General features: G+C 43.3%; 2 protein-coding genes across 4 annotated transcripts in view; both read left to right on the top strand.

Annotated features, from left to right (window-relative positions):
* Window positions 1-13,518, top strand: part of LOC133121582 (vinculin) — a 45,311-nt gene extending 31,793 nt beyond the window's left edge. Inside the window, exons 9-22 of one of the 2 annotated variants that reach the window (XM_061230861.1) lie at window positions 61-214; window positions 792-967; window positions 1,513-1,703; window positions 2,515-2,714; window positions 3,083-3,211; window positions 3,506-3,655; window positions 4,288-4,396; window positions 4,792-5,094; window positions 5,967-6,091; window positions 6,788-6,973; window positions 8,835-9,053; window positions 10,344-10,547; window positions 11,087-11,191; window positions 11,365-13,518. In XM_061230861.1, coding sequence (XP_061086845.1) covers window positions 61-214; window positions 792-967; window positions 1,513-1,703; window positions 2,515-2,714; window positions 3,083-3,211; window positions 3,506-3,655; window positions 4,288-4,396; window positions 4,792-5,094; window positions 5,967-6,091; window positions 6,788-6,973; window positions 8,835-9,053; window positions 10,344-10,547; window positions 11,087-11,191; window positions 11,365-11,511 — 2,398 coding nt within the window. In that variant the 3' untranslated portion in view covers window positions 11,512-13,518. The remainder of the gene's footprint in view (window positions 1-60; window positions 215-791; window positions 968-1,512; window positions 1,704-2,514; window positions 2,715-3,082; window positions 3,212-3,505; window positions 3,656-4,287; window positions 4,397-4,791; window positions 5,095-5,966; window positions 6,092-6,787; window positions 6,974-8,834; window positions 9,054-10,343; window positions 10,548-11,086; window positions 11,192-11,364) is intronic. The other variant, XM_061230860.1, reaches the window with a different exon arrangement.
* Window positions 13,519-14,344: 826 nt separating this feature from the next.
* Window positions 14,345-20,163, top strand: part of LOC133122423 (adenosine kinase-like) — a 140,110-nt gene continuing 134,291 nt past the window's right edge. Inside the window, exons 1-3 of one of the 2 annotated variants that reach the window (XM_061232386.1) lie at window positions 14,345-14,655; window positions 17,447-17,521; window positions 17,803-17,856. In XM_061232386.1, coding sequence (XP_061088370.1) covers window positions 14,600-14,655; window positions 17,447-17,521; window positions 17,803-17,856 — 185 coding nt within the window. In that variant the 5' untranslated portion in view covers window positions 14,345-14,599. Of the gene's footprint in view, window positions 14,656-15,682; window positions 15,837-17,446; window positions 17,522-17,802; window positions 17,857-20,163 lie in introns of those variants that run through there. The other variant, XM_061232387.1, reaches the window with a different exon arrangement.

Below are 20,163 nucleotides of genomic sequence, written 5' to 3' on the forward strand. Positions count from 1 at the left end.
GGTGTATGATATTGATATGTATGTGTATGATGTGGACCCTGTGTGCTGTGTTTCTCTCAGAGGGCAGGGAGCCTCGCCCGTGGCCATGCAGAAAGCCCAGCAGGTGTCCCAGGGTCTGGACGTCCTGACTGGGAAGGTGGAGAATGCTGCCCGAAAGCTGGAGGCCATGACCAACTCCAAACAGGCCATCGCCAAGAAGATCGACGCTGCGCAGGTGGGCCCCTCCCACCCCCTCTGCTAGACCAATGAAAACCACAGAAAATTGGGGAAATAATTCACAGGCAGCAATTAAGTATATGCGTTGGGGAACTGCCCTTGTAACTCCAGGGACATAGGTTTGAGTGATATCCATTTTCCCATTTTACTCGACCTGGATTGCTTTGGTATCTCAACTATAAATGGATTGTATATAAAAACTGTATGTCATTGGGTAGTTCCACTAAACTACCAAGTAGCTAAAATTGAACCGTTCTAAATATGGGAAAGTGGAAGCCCTGTCTGCTGCTTTTGGATACATTAGGTTTTGAAATGGTTTATACCGGAATTGCCAATGGTTGATATTGCAGACAATTTGACCTTACCTATCAGTAATGTATTTTATGTCATACCTGCCATTATATGACTACAAACCTGTACATCTGCGTGCAGGGCGTTTGCAAAATGCTGACCCAAGCGCACTACATGCGTGGCTAGGCACAAAAGGCTGCCTTCACAAGCGGTTATCGATCAAACGCGCTGATTAGCGGAATGGCATTCCCTCCTCCGCTGACGGATGAACTGTGCCCCTGCAGAACTGGCTGGCGGACCCCAACGGCGGCCCCGAGGGGGAGGAGAACATACGGAACCTCCTCGCCGAGGCCAAGAAGATCGCCGACCTGTGCGAGGACCCCAAGGAGCGGGAGGACATCCTGCGGTCCATGGGAGAGATCGCCGCCCTCACCGCCAAGCTGTCTGAGCTGCGCAGACAGTACGTGGCCCTGCCGTGACACCACCACTGCACCCTGCCACCATAACCCAAATACTGTCAACCATTAACACACCAGTCAAATGTCCAACAATACCGTAAACTGCTAGATTACTCCATTTTCACCAGTATTCAGAACTAAATTAATATATATCACTTAAGTCTCTAGATTAAATTCAATTAGGAATGGAAATTCTCTACATAAAACTGAATTTAGTCCAGTTCAAAGCTTAATCTTGTTATAACAGTAATATATTAGATACATTATGCTAGTAGCATTGCATAAGTAAGCAGACTAGCCACTGGTTGAAGGGAAAGAAGAGCATAGCATGTGTGTAGGAAAAGGCGCACTGGATATGAGGCGCAGATTGGAGAAAATCACTCAAAAGGACTATTGACTGCACAAAGTTTTTATTGAAAGTCCCCTCACCTATGCTGTGCCTTTCACTTTGCCAGTAGCCCCATGGCACTGCTAAACCATGATGGTAGCCATGATTAGGGCCCATGCCCAGATGGTCTCAGCCCTCAGTCAACTCTTCCCTCCGCAGGGGTAAAGGGGACACCCCAGAGGCCCGAGCCCTGGCCAAGCAGATCGCCACAGCGCTGCAGAACCTCCAGTCCAAGACCACCAAGGCCGTGGCCAACAGCCGACCCGCCAAGGCCGCAGTCAACCTGGAGGGGAAGATCGAGCAGGCCCAGCGCTGGATCGACAACCCCAACGTGGACGACCGTGGAGTGGGTGAGTCCAGCCTGCCCCCTCCCTCTCCCTCAACAACCACCACCGCCTTGGCTCTCATTTTCATATCTGCTGCCTTCCTTCCAGAACATTCCACACACTCCCTACCATGTAATTACCTCTTTAGCGAGGCTTGTTTGTGGAGCGAAGGGTGCAAAACGCTCCGCTTTTTATACATTCCTTGTTTTGCACAGGATTCTGCTTTGTGAGCGTAGCGTCTGGGGCGTCCGCCAGCAATGTCATAGCTTCAACCAGAGAAAAATCAAATAAGTTTCCTTCACTTGAAGGAAGTGTCAGTGGCTGAGGAACTAGCTTTGCAGTCACAGCATTTGCTGGCTCTCACCATTTATTTATACCCTTATTAAAAAACACACTAATACCTCATCATGTTCCGCAATAAAGATTTCTTTAAATCAAGCAGGTCACGAAATCATGGCTCAGTCATAAAAAGCAAAGTCATCAAAGTCTGTCTTTTTGTTGCCTCATTGTTGGCTCTGTAGGGCACCCCACACATTTTTCTTTTCCACCAAAGACTGATTGTGCTTGTGTTTTACTGATATCCCTTGGAGTATGGAGGTAAGGCAATCGGAAGGTGCCCTGCCCTGGGTGTGTCCAAGCGTCCCTGAGCAAGTCACCTAACCCCCAATAGCTCTCGACGAGCTGCATGTCAGCCTATCGCCTTTGGTGTGTGTGAATGGGTGAATGAGGGGCATTCATTGTAAAGCTCCTTTGATAAATACGCTATATAAATGCAGTCCATTTACCACTTACCGTTACCATTATTTATCATTTACCGTTTCTCGTTACCCTCCAGGCCAGGCAGCAATCCGGGGCCTGGTGGCGGAGGGCCGGCGCCTGGCTAACGCCATGGTGGGGCCGCACCGCCAGGAGCTCCTGGGGAAGTGTGAGCGCGTGGAGCAGCTGATGGCGCAGCTGGCTGACCTGGCGGCCCGCGGCGAGGGAGACTCCCCCCAGGCGCACGCCGTCGCCGAGCAGCTCCAGGAAGCCCTCAAAGTGAGCCTCTGTCCAGTGCTGCCCCCTGCTGGATGCTTACTGCCGCAAACAGTGACATCGTACAGTTTACCAGCACTGATCTGATGCCAGTTTGGTTGTCAGTTTTGGTTGTCCCAGTGTGTGAAATAAAGTGGATATACGGTTCATTTGTGCCATTTTCATATATATAAATGTTTCGGTTAATCCGAGTGGATGCTTACAGTCATTTCAGGTATTTTAATAGATCAATAAATGCAAAAAACTTTGACCTCAAAATGAAGTGCTTTGAATATATGTAGTTGATGAACTTTACCTCACCAGGTTTTACAGCTGATTTCTTTACCCTTAGATTCTTTGTGGTTGTAATGTGTTGGGTTTTCTCCTGCTAGGACCTGAAAGGGAAGATGCAGGAGGCGATGACTCAGGAGGTGTCGGACATCTTCAGCGACACCACCACTCCCATAAAGCTGCTGGCCGTAGCGGCCACCGCCCCTCCCGATGCCCCCAACCGTGACGAGGTCAGAGCCCCCTGGGCCCCTGTCTACAAACTCACTCGCTTTCAATTCACTGACTCACAGGGCTGGGGCGTCTGTTCCACTTAAATGGATTCGGTTCAGAAAATCTATGGGAAAAGTCCCATAATGTCCTGTAAATGTTTGAGTTGTATTCCCTATGAGGATTTTTCAGTGACTTAAACTCTGTGTCTGGTTGACTCACTCTGGATAAGAGCATTGTACGTCGCTCTGGATAAGAGCGTCTGCTAAATGCCTTGTAATGTAATGTAATGTAATATAATGTAATGACTCTCTCAGATGTTTGACGAACGGGCCGCTAATTTCGAGAGCCACGCCAACAAGCTGGGCGCCACGGCTGAGAAAGCTGCTGCCGTGGGAACAGCCAATAAGAGCACAGTGGAAGGCATCCAGGCAGCCGTGAAGTCCGCCAGGGAGCTTACACCACAGGTACGCTGCAGTCGTGTGTGTACGTGTGTGTACGTGTGTGTGTACGTGTGTGTACGTACGTGCGTGTACGTGTGTACGTACGTGCGTGTACGTGCGTGTACTGTGCGTGCATATGTGTGTGTGTGTGTGTGTGTGTGTGTGCGTGTTCTGTGCGTGCGCGTGTGTGTGCGCGTGTGTGTGTGTGTGTGTGTGTGTGTGTAATGGTAGAGAACTGTTCCCAGCTGGGGGAACTGTAAGGTGCTTAAGCTGAATCGCCTTGGTAAAAATATCCAGCTGCATCAGTGGATTTCATATAAAAATGAAATCTGTCCCTGTGGATAAGAGTCTGATACTGGGTGAAATGTAAATGCAGTGTACATTCAGTATATAATCTTGTGACGCCTCTCGATGGCCTTCAGTCTGTGATGCATACTGGGTTGTTTTGCAAGTATGAAAGGAATGTCATAAAGGGAAGGAGAGGCCTCGCATATCATTGTGCGAAATTCAAAACATCTGAGATTGTGGCTGTGGTTATTACAAAAATAGCAGGTTTTTTTTGTTCCCAGAGGAACATTTGCCACAGTTAAGTTTGACTGTGGCGCTCTCTGCTGTTTGATAATGGACTCTTGACTGCTGGTTCTTTTGCTCCAAAGGTCGTCTCTGCTGCTCGAATCTTGCTGAGGAACCCAGGAAACCAGGCTGCCTACGAGCACTTTGAGACCATGAAGAACCAGTGGATTGACAACGTGGAAAAAATGACTGGTAAAAACAGCACACAGTGTTTTTACATTGTATTCTCCTTTAAATTCTGTGTGTTGTTCTGTATTGTGTTGCAATCGTTCTATAAATTTGCCAAAGTATTAACATAAAATAATGACGAAAACAGGCAATTCAGCCCAACAATGCTCTTCATTTTCCTACCACTAAAGGGTAAGAGGAATATCATGTATGTTATTATATGTGTGGAGCATTCTTGGATGTCTCCCCCTTTCTGGGCTTGTAGGGCATTTTACAAAAGTGTGCCTCTGTTGACCCCCAAAAGGAAACAGACTGTGTGTACTATGTTGACACAGGGTCAGCAAGGTTCGATGAAACACATTTTTTCAGTGAAAGTTTGCCATCCCTCGAGGCATTGACGAGTATGTTCTTACCCTCAGGTTTGGTGGATGAAGCCATTGACACCAAGTCACTGCTGGATGCTTCTGAGGAGGCCATCAAGAAGGACCTGGACAAGTGCCGCACTGCCATGGCCAACGTGCAGCCCCAGATGCTGGTTGCCGGAGCAACCAGCATCGCCCGTCGGGCCAACCGCATCCTGCTGGTGGCCAAGAGGGAGGTGGAGAACTCCGAGGACCCCAAATTCCGGGAGGCAGTGAAAGCAGCCTCGGACGAGCTCAGCAAAACCATCTCCCCCATGGTCATGGACGCCAAGGCCGTGGCAGGGAACATTCAGGATCCAAGTACGCGCACCTTCATAGACCTGGAGTCTGTCTGTCTGCTTCCTACTGGACCCTGGTAGACCACTGTCTGCTTCCTACTAGCTCTGCTGGTGGTAGACCACTGTGTCTGCTTCCTACTGGCTCTGCTGGTGGTAGACCACTGTGTCCGTTTCCTACTGGCTCTGCTGGTGGTGGACCGCTGTGTCTGCTTTCTACTGGCTCTGCTGATGGTAGACCACTGTGTCTGCTTCCTACTGGCTCTGCTGGTGGTAGACCGCTGTGTCTGCTTCCTACTAGCTCTGCTGGTGGTAGACCACTGTGTCTGCTTCCTACTGGCTCTGTTGGTGGTAGACCACTGTGTCTGCTTCCTACTGGCTCTGTTGGTGGTGGACCGCTGTGTCTGCTTTCTACTGGCTCTGCTGATGGTAGACCACTGTGTCTGCTTCCTACTGGCTCTGCTGGTGGTAGACCGCTGTGTCTGCTTCCTACTAGCTCTGCTGGTGGTAGACCACTGTGTCTGCTTCCTACTGGCTCTGTTGGTGGTAGACCACTGTGTCTGCTTCCTACTGGCTCTGTTGGTGGTAGACCGCTGTGTCTGCTTTCTACTGGCTCTGCTGGTGGTGGAGCGCTGTGTCTGCTTCCTACTGGCTCTGTCGGTGGTAGACCACTGTGTCTGCCTCCCATTGGTTTTTTACACATTATCTGTGCTCTTCCTGGTAGTATGTAACTCAAAAGAGGGCTGCTTCTTATTGTTTCTGGAGTTAAACCATCTGCTTCCTCCTGGTTAATTTAATCTTCGGAGTTGAGTTAACAAGTGAGTGTGTGGTGGTCATGGGTTGAATGCTTTCTTGTGAGCACTCTGACCCCCCCCCACCCCCTTCCGTGACCTGCAGGTCTGCAGAAAGAGTTCATGGACTCGGGATACAAGATCCTGTCTGCAGTGGCCAAAGTCAGAGAGGCCTTCCAGCCACCTGAACCCGAGTTCCCCCCTCCACCTCCAGACCTGGATCAGCTCCACGTAAGTCCTCAGTTCACCTGCCATTAAAGTGAAGCCAAGCCATTCTCCAACACAGTGTACTGCTAGAGCTGCGTGCTGCTTCCTCATACATCCATCCATTCTCATTCGCTTACAATTGTGTTTTCCAAATCGGATTTGTGTATTTGCTTAGCTTAGACTCTTATCCAGGGTAACAGAAGATACCAGAAGGTTGTATTTACTCTGTATTGTGTAGTAGTTTGGATAAAGCTAGTCTCTAAAGGGAATGATATCCTTGCATTGATGGAATTATGTGCGGTCTGGAGGGAATGCGAGTATTGTCTCAATGGAATGAATGGTGATATGGGCTCCATTCCTTTTAGACAAAGCCATCAGGCTCTCTAGATATTAGATGTCCCAGCTGGGGCTCTACATTGTAATCTGTAGATGTGGACATATTTGTAATGAATATATAATGTGTATGTCAGGTGTATATAGTTTTATGTATAATACATACTTACATTGATTTTAAATGTAATTTTCTCATGTATTAACATTGGCTACTCTTTAATGGAATAACCAGTAAAGATTTTAAAACATCTACACCTCCTCCTTTGTAAAGTTCCTGAGTGACCCCACTGCTCCTATATCTCTCAGAGCGGAGGTAGTTGAGTGGAATACACCTCTCCTGGGATTTGTTTCGGTTTTTGACCGCCCCGCCCTCTCTGATCTCTGCAGCTTAACGACGAGCCAGCTCCTCCCAAACCGCCCCTCCCTGAGGGCGAGGTGCCGCCCCCCAGGCCCCCTCCCCCAGAGGAGAAGGACGAGGACTTCCCCGAGCAGAAGGTGGGCGAGGTGGTGAGCGAGCCCATGATGGTGGCTGCTCGTCAGCTCCACGATGAGGCGCGCAAGTGGTCCAGCAAGGTCAGTGCTGCCCATACCTGCAACCATGAATGTGTACTATGACACCACAACGCCCACATTCTCACATTCTCACTGCAGAACCGTGCCCAAGAGTGTTACCTCTCCGCTGTTTAAACTTGTACAACAAACTTGAATGTTCCCATATTTTCAAAAGCTAGTCAGTTGACGTAACCTCATCAAGCTCTGTCCACATAGGTTGTTTTCAGGGAACAGATTTGTTGATATTTAAATTCTCCACATCCACGTAAGGCTAATTCAAATATTTCGATTTTTTTCATGTGCTTTTCACGTGTTTTATTTCGCATTTCATTGAGTTGCAAAATCATAGTATAAAACAAGCACGATGATATTTAACGAGTGGGCATAGTGCTCCTTCTCTTATGATCCCAGATCTGTCAGACTCTTACAGTATACGGTATGCTATGTTGTTCTCTTTGTTGGGGGGGGGATTGCATCGCGATCCTGAAATTTGTAAATCTACGTTTGATTCAAATTTCAGCATAAAAAAATGGAAACTGTCATCTCGAAAGTGTTTGCATGCTGGACCGCTAACCTTTCCATTTTCAACCCGGCTCTGCTACAAGGTTAAAAGTCTCGTCCATTCTAAGTAGCGATTGAGTTGTCAATACTGGAAAAACCTAAAGAATTGTCTATTTTTGGGGTCTTTTTTTCTCTTGAGGAAAACTGTTGCTACAACCTTTGGCTCCGTCGGTGATTCGCTACTCGTTCACAAGATTGCAGGCTTGATTTTAACGGGTTAATGGGTGCTGTTCTGAAGTAGAAACATGAGTCATAGTGAGAATGGTTTTTGGTTTCCCTGTATCAGGCAACTGTGAAGATGCACCTCAGTTGTGGTTACTGAGCATCAAGAGCTGGTCACAGACAATGAGTCACATATACGCATTTCAATTGGCAGGAAACTCTGCTGTAGCAAGCTACTGTATTAGCATGACCTTGTAGTCCTGACCTTAAAATGCATTTTGCCGCTATATAAGATGACTGAAAGCAATGGTGAGAAGCACCTTGAGATTCAGTGTGAAATGTTCATTAAAAAATCATTGATAAAGTGAGTGCCTATTCAGTGCTTCTGTATAATGTACTGCCTAGGCCAGTGGTTTAAAGCACTGACTGAACAGACTCCTACAGTCCTGGAGAATCAACTCTGTGTTTCCTTCCTCTGACACTTCTGTCATCACATGTTCTCTGTTCAGCCTTTCTGCCCTGGTACAGCTTGCAGTCAGCCCCTCTTCTATTCTTGCTCAAAGGCAGTCTTTGAGCTGGCCAAATCAGGGCTTCTCCGCACTGTCTGAATGCTTCTCTTTGTTTCCGCCCCGACCGGGAGAGCTTCAGCGTGTCTCTCCGTCCCGCTGTGTCTGTCCCAAACCCTGATGGGGTGCACTGAAGACCCCCCGTGCCTGTTTGAGCTGTGTCTGTCCAAAACCCTGATGGGGTGCACTTAAGACCCTCTATGCCTGTTTGAGCTGTGTCTGTCCAAAACCCTGATTGGGTGCACTTAAGACCCTCTGTGCCTGTTTGAGCTGTGTCTGTCCCAAACCCTGATGGGTGCACTACAGACCCTGTGTGCTGTGTCTGTCCAAAACCCTGATGGAGTACTGGGTGTTCGCTAGCTGGCACTGTTCCTGAGGCGCATCTTTCAGGAGAGACCACATCTAATGAACCATCAGGCTGACGCTGCGCCTTTTCCTGTTAAGCTTCGTGTGTGTTAACTCTTCAGCCCTCGCCCCTCACTCTTTCCTGCCCTCCTCTGTCCATCTCCATCCTGTCTGCACCTCTCATATTTACTCTCTTCTTGTCTCTCCATGCGGCCCTCCTCTTCCTCCTCCCTCTCGCTCGTCCCCAGCCCAGAGTTGCTGACCGCATTGAGCTCGACGTGGCGGTCAGGGGTGTAGATATTTACGCTGAGGACGAAGCGGAGGACGTTGATTTCGCCCTCCCCTCAGACTACGACGACGATTACGTCCCCGCTCTGCTTACAATGCCCGCCAATGAGTCGGTCAACCAGCCCATGCTGGCGGCCGCACTGGCCTTACACCAGGAGACCAGCAAGTGGAGCAGTAAGGTATCCCAGCTCTGCTCCATCTGCACCAGGCAGCGGCCAGCCGTGACCCGTGCTGTTCTCGCATCACTATTAAACCCTTTGGCTGGACGTCCATATTTTGTGGAATGACGAGTTTGGGTTTTTTCTTTTTTTTGGGGGGGGTTTTTGCGCACATCTTGGACGAACTTACGCTGGCTTCACAAGTCTCTCGCCACCGTTCAGTCCTCCATTCCAGAGAGGGGCCCTGTGTTGCTTGTTCACAACCGCTTCTCTCGAGTCGCGCTTTGCTCGGTCTGTGAAGCCGAGGATGACAGTTTCTCGATGGCTTCGGGATTTTTGTCGTTTGAAGCTGTGTACACATTTGCTATTTATGTTGTTTTCACACCCATTTTTATATTGAAGTAACAAAACTAACAAATTGAAAAGAAGAATTGTGACACTAACCAAAATGAAGGAAGGCTTTCTGCATTTTTTTTGTATCCGAGGTGTAATTAAACATTCTGTAAAATACTTCTGTTCAGTAATACAAAACCAAATTACAGAAATGAAATGACACTATGTTTTGTACAAAACACACATGTTTTGTAACCTGCAGTGTTGAATTTACCAATAGGAATTACTTGATGTTTAATATTTGCAGGCAATTCCATCCTTAAGTTTTAATCAGATGGAAATGTAATTTCTCCATCAAAATATGCATTTTTTTAACTGGACGTAATGGAACAAGCAATGGCATGGGATAGTAAGTCCCATTGACCTTTTTATTAAACACTTTATTGCATTACTTATTATGTATTTGGTGTTCTGTACAAGACTTCCTTCATCAGGTGTGGATAACTAACACTCACATAATGCTTGTTGCGATGATGAAATATCGTTCACCCAAAAAAGGCTTTTTGCAAGCATTGATATGCAGTGTGTGGAGTTGATTCACTTCATCATTTGATTGTTTCCTATCAGACCATTTGCATTGCCACAGTTGAGTGCAGGTAAGTCTTCACTGAAGTGTGATTAACAGTGAAAAGTACTGATAGCTGAAACGCTAAGCTCAAGATGAGCAGGGTTTGCTGTGGTATGTTGTTTATCTTGAGCAAGGCTATTGTGTGTGTGGAGCATGTGTGTTCATTGATATAAAAACATTTCAGATGTAATATTTTGAAAAATACCGTTTATTATATTAACAAATATATCATATTAGAGGACAGTTGTGAATGTCTAGTAGGCCAGATTGACAGCATTCCTTAAAATTGTGCATCTTGGGTGGCAAATGTATTATCTCTCCCACATCCATTTATGGTGTGCCCGTTACAGGGTAATGACATCATCGGAGCGGCCAAGCGAATGGCGTTGCTGATGGCGGAGATGTCGCGCCTGGTGCGTGGAGGCAGCGGAAACAAGCGCGCCCTCATTCAGTGCGCCAAGGACATCGCCAAGGCCTCGGACGAGGTCACCCGGCTGGCCAAGGAGGTGGCCAAGCAGTGTACCGACAAGAGGATCCGCACCAACCTGCTGCAGGTTAGCTATCCGCCCCCCACCACCTCCTGATCGCTCCACTCACTTCCTCTACTCCAAACGGGGTTGGGCTCAATTTAGCCAGTTCGGGTATTTTCACTTCAGTTCAGTTCATCAATTAAAATCTACAATGGCATTTTTCAGTCTGTGAATGACATTGCGTTACATTCATTCAGCAGACTTTCTCTGTCATCCAGAGCGACAAGTGTATGTGTATTCACCTGATTAATATATTCATGAGAATTGGTGGAATTGAGAATGGAGCACTTAACCCCGAGATTAAGTGTTCGAGTGGGTTATATACCATAAGTATATAAGTAAAAATTATGAAATTAGTAATTTTCTATGTCCCATTGAAAAGTGCCCTCAGCCAGATTGCAGAATTAGTTTCCCTGTCATTCATAAACTGGCTTCACAAACTGCATCCTGGACTACTTCCCCAGCTCATAAATGGTGTGAATTTGTACAGTTTAAGGTTTCGTTGATCTAGGTCACGATGATAGTACAGATTCAGAGGATAATTTCCTTGCTTTCATCGTCAGGTGTGTGAGCGCATTCCCACCATCAGCACACAGCTGAAGATCCTGTCCACGGTGAAGGCCACCATGTTGGGCCGCACCAACATCAGCGAGGAGGAGTCTGAGCAGGTAAACCGCTAGCATTAGCCAGCTTCATCTTTCCTTGATGAAGGCCAGCCATTTGAAGGAAAAGTGCCTGAGTGTCATTCCTCTGACCACCCATCTCCACACTGTGTGGTTACTGTGTGCATTTGGCTCCAGGTCAGTCAAAGTTCCTTCTCCATTTTCTTTCCCACCCAAAGGCTACGGAAATGCTGGTGCACAATGCCCAGAACCTGATGCAGTCCGTGAAGGAGACAGTGAGGGAGGCAGAGGCGGCCTCCATCAAGATCCGGACAGACGCCGGCTTCACCCTGCGCTGGGTGAGGAAGACCCCCTGGTATCAGTAGGGGGAGCCACTGATCCTCAGCCTCCACAGGAGAGAACACCCGTCAGAGTGGGCAGGCACCTCCCACTTCCAAAAATCACCGAAAGCTGTCCGCTTGTCTTTCCCTTGGACTCTGTTTGTATAAAAGAAACACAAAATGAAAACAATTGCCTACTCATTAATCCCTTTGGGGTTTTTGTTTATTTAGAAATGTATTTTTGGTTTGTGCAGAGCTACCTTCAGCATTAACCATTCAGGAATGTACACTAGGAGACAATCCAATCAAGCAAGACATTAACTAGTAATAGGTTTTTTTTTTCTGGGAAGTTACTTTTTTGATAATGTAAAGAAAAAATAGAACATTATTTTTCATATGTTGGGTTTTGAGAGTTTATGCAAAATCCCAGGTATATATTTTCTGAGTGGAGTTTCTATTTTGCTATCAAGGTTAAGACTTTTTTTCTTTTTTTTTTTACTACAAATGTCTGTCATTGCAGGAATATGAAAGTTCATATTGAAGATAACTGTTTACTTCAGCCTAAATTTAAGGATTTTCTTTGTGGCAAACGTTTTCTACATTTTTAACAGCTTTCTACATTTTATTATTTCCATAACCAGAAAGGTCACCTTTGTACAAGCAGATAAACACACAGGGATATTATATAAATGAATATACAGCTATACACGCAAAGTCATAATCTGGCTATTCACACTAAGCTATCATTTGTAACTTGAAAAAACACCGTTTCTGATATTTATTTACAAAGGTGAACATTTATTTAGCTTTTTCAGTTGTTTTTAACACACGCAAAGTATTTTGCTTCATATTGTGTATAGTCTGCCAAAACACATTTTGCTTTCGTGTCATAAATGATACCAAAGATCTAGTTTCTTCAAAATATTTTTTCCTACTTTAGCAATACCAGAAAACACTAAGGGCTAGATCCTTGAGCACTGCGGTATCTGAAGTCTTCAGTTTTTTCTGCCCAATAGATGAATTTTTAAAAATCATCTTAAAGATCATAACATGACTTCAAGTTAAATGTTTAAAATTGTGAAATGTCTGTGTTATATGTTGCCATTATTTTTTTGTTTTTGTAGAAACATGTTTAAAAAAAGTAAAGTGTAAGAATTTTATTAACTAGCCCTATGAAAGCAAGATATATTTATGTTGTTGTGGTGACATTAGCCTGCTTCCAGAGATGACCACTAACAATACAAGGCATTCAGGTGGTTGTACTGTCTTTTTCCCTACTATTCAACAAAACGCACCTGTCTTTATGTTTTACTAAATTCAAGCTTCAGTATTATTGAGCTATATTTTACCACATAACATTGTTGCATTTATTTTCAAATAAGGCGGAAGAGGTAAATGCTTTGTATGACAGATGAGCCTGGTATCAGTGCATGACGTATGTTCCTGGTGGATTGTGTGGTTGAAGCAAGATATTCCATGTTTATTTCCCAAGTGAAGGCAATGTAGTGTTGGTAAACCAAGTACTGTTATTCTGTATTCTACACTTGCAGCTGTGTTGCTGCAAGAGAATATCCCACGATTGTCAATCTGCATCTTTCCATCGATGAAAAGTAGGCGCCCTGAACTAAGGAGCAGTAGTTAATGAAGGCAATGTTGTGAACACACAATACACGATGTGTGGAGATGAAAGGAAATATAAGTGTAGGGTGCTTACAACATGTAAACCTTTTAACAGCGTGAATCAAACCTCCTGCAGTTTGAATGTAAATGTACATTTATAGACTTCATTTACAGCACCCCGTAGCCCTCATCTGAATGATGTGCCTTGAAATAAACATTTTTGTCTTCATGTAATTGGTTGAATTTATTAAAAAATGATTCGCATTGTTTAACCTTGTGGAACGCAATGATGTGGTATATTATTGTCTGGGGAAAATGCATCATTCAAATGGATAACATTGTCATTCTGTAGTCATGATTCAAAACTGAGTTTACAGTGTTACACTTCCGTCGGATAGACAGTTTTGTAATAAAGCGTTTTGTAACATTTTAGATTTGCATTTCTCTTGTTTTTAATGCTACAATTATTTCTACCCCCTTTTGCACTCGAAAAGTGTTACATATAGAGGCAACCATTCTAACAGTGGAACACTTAAAATGAATTAAACTCATATTTTCATAAAATGTAATTTGTCAAGAGGACAAAACTCCTTACTGATAGACCTCACCATTCAATGGAAGTATACATATCAAAAATAAAGTAGCATTACAAAAGGTATAACTTATAATAGTAATAAAGAGGTAGGGAAATGAAAAGCCAAAAGATAAACGTAAACGTGTGGATACAGGTAGGAGGCAAACGTGAATAGAATAGGTTATTTTTGGCTACATTTTGGTTAGCATACAACTTGTTTATTCAGACGAATATAGACCTGCTCTCGTGTATTTTTTTTATTCTCGTTTCGTCTTTTTTCTCTTACATCTTACTCCATTGTGCTGCACATGCTTGCACTATCCTATTTTTTAAATGATATTTACATTAACATGATGTTTTAGATGGTATTGGACTTTGTAAAATGGCTTCTGTAGACTACTTATTTTGGCGAGGTAAAAAAATAAATCCTAATATAGTTATATATTATATAGTAACATAAAAAGTAAGGATTTAATTCTGAGGTTGAGTTAATTTGAACAATAATCAGAAGGACTGATCGGAGGAGTATAAATTCCTTTCATCGTCCTTTCAACAGCGCACTTACAACTTTATTTACTCTCCGAGGACAGCAAGCTCCGAGCAACGTTTCTTTCTTTCATATTTTCATCCTTTATTTATGATTCAGCCTTCACCATATATTGATGCAGATCGGTTTTCCGTGGATGAAGAAGAAAAACAAGGAATAAAAGATTTCTTATCTAATTAGGGTTTTAGTAGCTCCTCCGACTTGTGAACAAACTGAACACTCCTTTGTAGCAAAATTACCCACAATTCATAGCGCGGTCGTTAGTAATGAATGGAAGATTTGCTAATTGTTGCTAACGTTACCATTGTACGAGCGTTACGGCTAATGTTATAATCTGAGAAGTCTCTGCTAAAGTCTCCATTGTCCCTGATTCCACGCTGTATACAACGACGATGTCTGCAGAGGAACCAACATTTAAAAAGCTGAAACTAGCGGGACATACAATCAGGTGGTAGGCACTTGCTGATAAGACATGATGAGTTAGCTAGCTAGCTTACTAGCATTAGCTCTAACTGCTAATGATGCCACTCCTAGGTCACACGCTATGTAACCGTAATTAGCAAACCTAATTGTAGGCTAGTTATGTTGCAGCGCATGAATCATAACTGACATGTTTGACAAACAAACCAACAACATAGCTACTTAGCGATATCTGGTCATAGTCGTAGCAGCTAATGGTTTTGAAGCTAAGGTTGGTAGCTAGCTAACTTTCTGAGCTTGAAAGTACATTGGAACACCCAGCGTGGACAGCACGAATGTTCCTAATGTCCAGTGACGTTACCTTAGCAAATTGTTTGTTTGGGAAGAAAGTGTACATATTTATGTTGGTGATCAGAAACGGGTGGAAATTTGGCGACAAAAACATTAAATTAGCTAATATTTGGTTGTGCTGACGAGCGTTTAGCGTGACAATCAGAGCAGACTGAAGTCACACCACGTGTCTTGTTGTGGTGGTCTCGGCTGTCGGACCGCCTCTACTGTCAACCTCGTCCGAGCTTCAGGGGGCTCCGGTTTACAGGGTTCCGCTTCTATACCGCGCACTACCTAGGTTAACATCAGTTTAAACACGTGTTCATGATAACGTTTGTGCATAGGGTGGTAAACGTCGACATGGTCCGTTGCTGTTTACTGAAATACTTGTATTCTATTTTAGACACCACGTTGCATTGCTTTCTAGCAACACTACATTTAGATATACGAACACATTTTCATTTCATGCTTGTGCTGCATTTCAAGGGAAATGGACTGAGCTATAGAAAAACGGGAAGAGAACGGTTCTTATTGAGGGATACCCACAATTTAAACGTCTACATAGGCGCTTTGTTAATGTGGGCGTTGACAACAGATCAATTGTGTTGTTTTTATACTGCGAAAACAAATATTTATTGCGTACAAATATATAATTTCATGGCCCAGAATAAATGACAATGCTACAGCCAACCACATGAGTCGAAAAATAACTTGCTCCTCCTACAGCCATCCAATCAGTTCAGAAATCGAGTGAAACGGGTGACAGGTTCCGGCATGCTGCAGTTGGAAATTGGTGTGGATTGCTAGTGGGGAGCTTGGTCTTGCTTGTCAACAGACTACCGTAGCATAACGCTCATTAGAAAGCATGCCTGCTGCAAGGTAAGGTAACGTTCACGGTGGACCGAATGAATGACAGTAGCATATATATGTTAATCGCGCTTATAGACGCAGTTCTTCTGTCATCAACGATTCTAGTATTTAAAACATACCGTTTCCATACCATCACCTTTCGGGTTTGTGTCCGCGGTTTTTTAAGTCAAGTCTGGGTTTGTATCACTGCATTGATAGTTTTAAATTTGCAGAGTTTCAAAGGGAGCTCTTTTGACCATATGGATACTGATTCTTGTTTCGTCAACCTTTTAAAACCGTGTTGATGCTCCGAATAAGGAGATTATAGTGATTATCACTTTTAACGATTTAAAACGTACAGTGAATCGATACCTATGCGTGTTGCGTGTAGCGTTTGCGTAGAGTTAGGGGTCTCCACTGGAAAGCAGCTTTTCAAGCATGCATAACTTGAATGCATGCATACTCTGACATGTGGACGTACACCTGTTTGTTCAGCGAACCCAACATAGCCTTCCGTCCCACACACCATGACAGAACTATGATTATCTTCCCCCCTGGAAGCGGTATCTGATGTAGGAATATGTAAGAAACATATTTCAAGTTTGTAAAGAACAATTCTGAGTTCATGCCATAAACCATAACAGTAATTCTCAGAGCAAATGAGTTCAATTATAGATTCCAGCTTACATAACGCTTGCATTTTACACATGGCTTGATATGGATTTTCCTGCTTATCCAGGGCATTTCTGACATTTCCATGACCTACACATCCTCATACCCCTATATTTATATGTGCAGCTGATTGATATTTACCAGGTAACATTAGTTAATAATGTAAAATATCCTACACTGTCATTTGGCACATGGTAGCCTACATGACAATCAAACTAGGTTGGATTATCTTCATGCAGTCAGATTTTCAAACTGGACCCCAACCCAATCATTTTATTTTATTTGTGACTCCTGTGCAAGCGTTTTTTAATTTTTAATTTTAATTTTATTTATTTGATACTTCTAATATAGTTTCTTAGTTGTCAATACAGTCTAATGTAGGGTCATTTGTTATTGTTTAAACTACTTACCTCTGTGATATTCAGGCCTGAAGTTTGCATGTGTATTGTAGATTTCTGATATGATTGATTGCCTTGCTTCTAGTGAATCATTTGAAACGTATGTGAAATGTAGGCCGGTAGCTAACCTTTTATTTTGTACTGCAAGTCACCCGAAATAACTATGGGTGAAGTATGGCATACACTCAGTAATTGCAGAAACAAATTCTGATCTCTCAGGTCTGTGGGAAGCCTTGGATTAGCATGTAGTTTTATATAGCTACTTAGAAAGTCTAATTGTCCAGGTAATGTGGGTGGTATCTGGAGTGCACTTCTAATAATGTTGGGTTTCTTGATGGTTTCATAGGTTTTTGTTCATTTATTAATATTAATGCTTATGTCAAGTTGTCTGAGGTATAAACTCAGAAACACCAAAAATCAGTCATATTAAAATCATTTTGATTTAAAACCTATTTGCATATCAATGGCTTTAGAAAAAAAAAAGCTATGCAGAGTGTGTTCCTTCTCAATGTTTGTGGTAAGTACTTGTGTATTGATCAAGTTCTAAAGATCCACGTATTTTTCTCCCAGACAAAATGGGCTGTTTGGCATGGGAAATCCTTTGCTTGACATTTCTGCGGTAGTGGACAAGGACTTCCTTGACAAGTAAGTTTGATGCATTGTCCTTAATGTATGTACAAATTAGCCTACATTTATCGTTGCTTAAATTAATACGAATTATTTAAAAAAATTAACCTAATGGCCAGTTTGACATACATAGATTGAGTCTAGTCCTTGTCTAAATTACATTAAATTACATTTTTTATTGAGATTCTCTTTCGTCTCTTTAGTCAAACTGGCTCTATTATTAGAATCAATCCATTTCTTCAGAACTGTGGATGAATTGAATGCAGATCTTGAGGTGACACATTTTCTGGTGTTAACAGGTATGGGCTGAAACCAAATGACCAGATTTTGGCTGAAGACAAGCACAAAGCCCTGTGAGTTTCCCCACTGCTAACGAAATCTAAAGAACTTGTCCTTCTTAAAGGTTTTATTTTATTTTAATCATCTTCCAAATTGTAGCGTATAAATGATGAACAACATTATCTTATTTCTAAATTGACCTTCTTTATAGTGTATGTGAACCGAAATAGAAATAAAGTGGAACAGATAGTAAGAAACAACTTTTGACCCACGTGTCTTTGAATATAAGCAGCCCACACTTACCCGGCCAGCATAGATAGTATACATGCCTCATGTTACAGGGTGTGTGTCTGTTTGTGTGTGTCAGCTACGACTTACTCGGTCACAGTTCTTAGAATCCCATCTTGGAGGGCCGCAGTGTCTGGTACCGTGCTAATTCCGTAATCCTGCTTTGTGGAAAGGGTCGCTGCAGGAGTTGGATACCCCTGCACTATGTTCACACTGACATTTATCTACTACTGTACCCTGATGTCACCCACAGAGCTTTGCATGCTAATTATGTTACCTTGCTTAAACCTTTGACTGATTGTACAAATACATTATTTCTAAATACAATGTCTGTGCACACAAAGCTGATATAAAGTTTTGTTCAGGACCCAATATCGGATTGAACGTTATTAGTAATAGTTCAATCCGATATTGGGTCCTGAACAAAAATTTATATCAGCTTTGTGTGCACAGACATTGTATTTAGAAATAATGTATTTGTACAATCAGTCAAAGGTTTTGGCACACCTTGCTCGTCAAGGGTTTGAGGTATCCACCCAGCCTCCAGCCACTGAGCTGCTAGTAGATATGCAGCAGAACCTCCAAGGGTTGTCTGTCCTAAATCATTTTTCCATTGAGTTCAACAGGAAAATTAGTCAGGAGAACATCACTTGTAGTGTCTACTGCATATCTAGCAGCTGCACAATGGTTTGAGGCACATTAATTGGAAAAAGCAGAAGAGGGTATGTCCAAATTGTTTGACTCGTACTGTACGTGATATCGAATGCTCTTTACAGTCACGCAGTCATCCAAGCATTGATTTAAGTATGGATGATAGTGCTGACTTGTGGAACAAGCGAGCTAGGTTGCAGCTGGTCACGGGCTTCCCCCAGAAAAAAAAGTGCATCTCTGTTTTGGGTCTTAGCTATTTTATCTTATGGCATCAGGCTTTCCGTGTTCCCACAGAGGGGCAGTTTGAAAGGTTGGCTGTGGTATTTTGACTGGGACACAGTGTTGAGCAGGAAAGGCATCCTTTTATATTTTGTCAAATGTGAGGACAGGACATATGAAAGTAGATTACAATCAGGGACAGAAGGTTCCACAATGCGTATAAGATAGCTGCTGAATAGGAACAGGTGGTTATTTTGTATAGGCTAATGTGATATCCTAGCAACAGGAGTCACATTCTTGGTGACTTGGTGATTGTGTCATTGTATATTTGCTTTAGTAACAATATAAACTAAATTGGCCGCATGCTATTGCTATTAATAATAGTGATTTGGCTGATGTGCTGCCTGAATTTCCACATTACAGTTTATAGCTTGTTTCTGCATGTCATATCAGGCTAAATTATAATCACACTGTCACCAAGCTCAATAGTACTTTTTTGCTATTGAGTTCCATGTTAGGTGTAATAAAGCTAAAGAAATAGCTATTTAACGAAGATATAGCAATTTTATGCCTCTGCGGCATACCATTTGACATAAACATGTCGTACGGAAAGTGCCTCAGTTATTTTCAGCAACAAGAGTATGTCTGCAAGCAAGCTGTTCACCTAGCCAATTCAGCTCTGTTTGCTTCCGAGCCTTTTGTTTATTTACACTAAACACACTGTTAGGACTCTTGATAATGTCTGAAAATATACACGCAATTGGGGATATATCCCCAAATTTTATAGCATAATTTTCTATCCCATTACATTACATTACAGTCATATAGTAGACGCTCTTATCCAGAGCGACATACAGTAAAGTGCGAATCAGAACCAGGGACGAGTGCATTGAAGACTCTAGAGGAAAGTGCAGTCCCAAGTCCTAGAGTGATCACATGGATAAAACTTGAATCTTTGAAGAGGAAATCAACTTTCCAAGTAGCATACCATGGTTGGCAGCTAGAATAGCCTGAATAGTAAAATAATTCTACATAAGTGCAATTATAAGATATAGCATACACATAGCTTACATTGCTAATTATAGCAGTGAGGTAGGGAGGGAAAGGTGCAAAAGGTGAGTTTTCAGTCTGCGCTTCAAATCTATCCCAGGTTTTATGAAAATATTTTAATGTGTGCACAGGGCTAAACTGATTTGTTTGCATCTGTGGGACCTAATCCCTTG

Source organism: Conger conger, chromosome 2 (assembly GCF_963514075.1).
Source record: "Conger conger chromosome 2, fConCon1.1, whole genome shotgun sequence".
Lineage (NCBI taxonomy): Eukaryota > Metazoa > Chordata > Actinopteri > Anguilliformes > Congridae > Conger > Conger conger.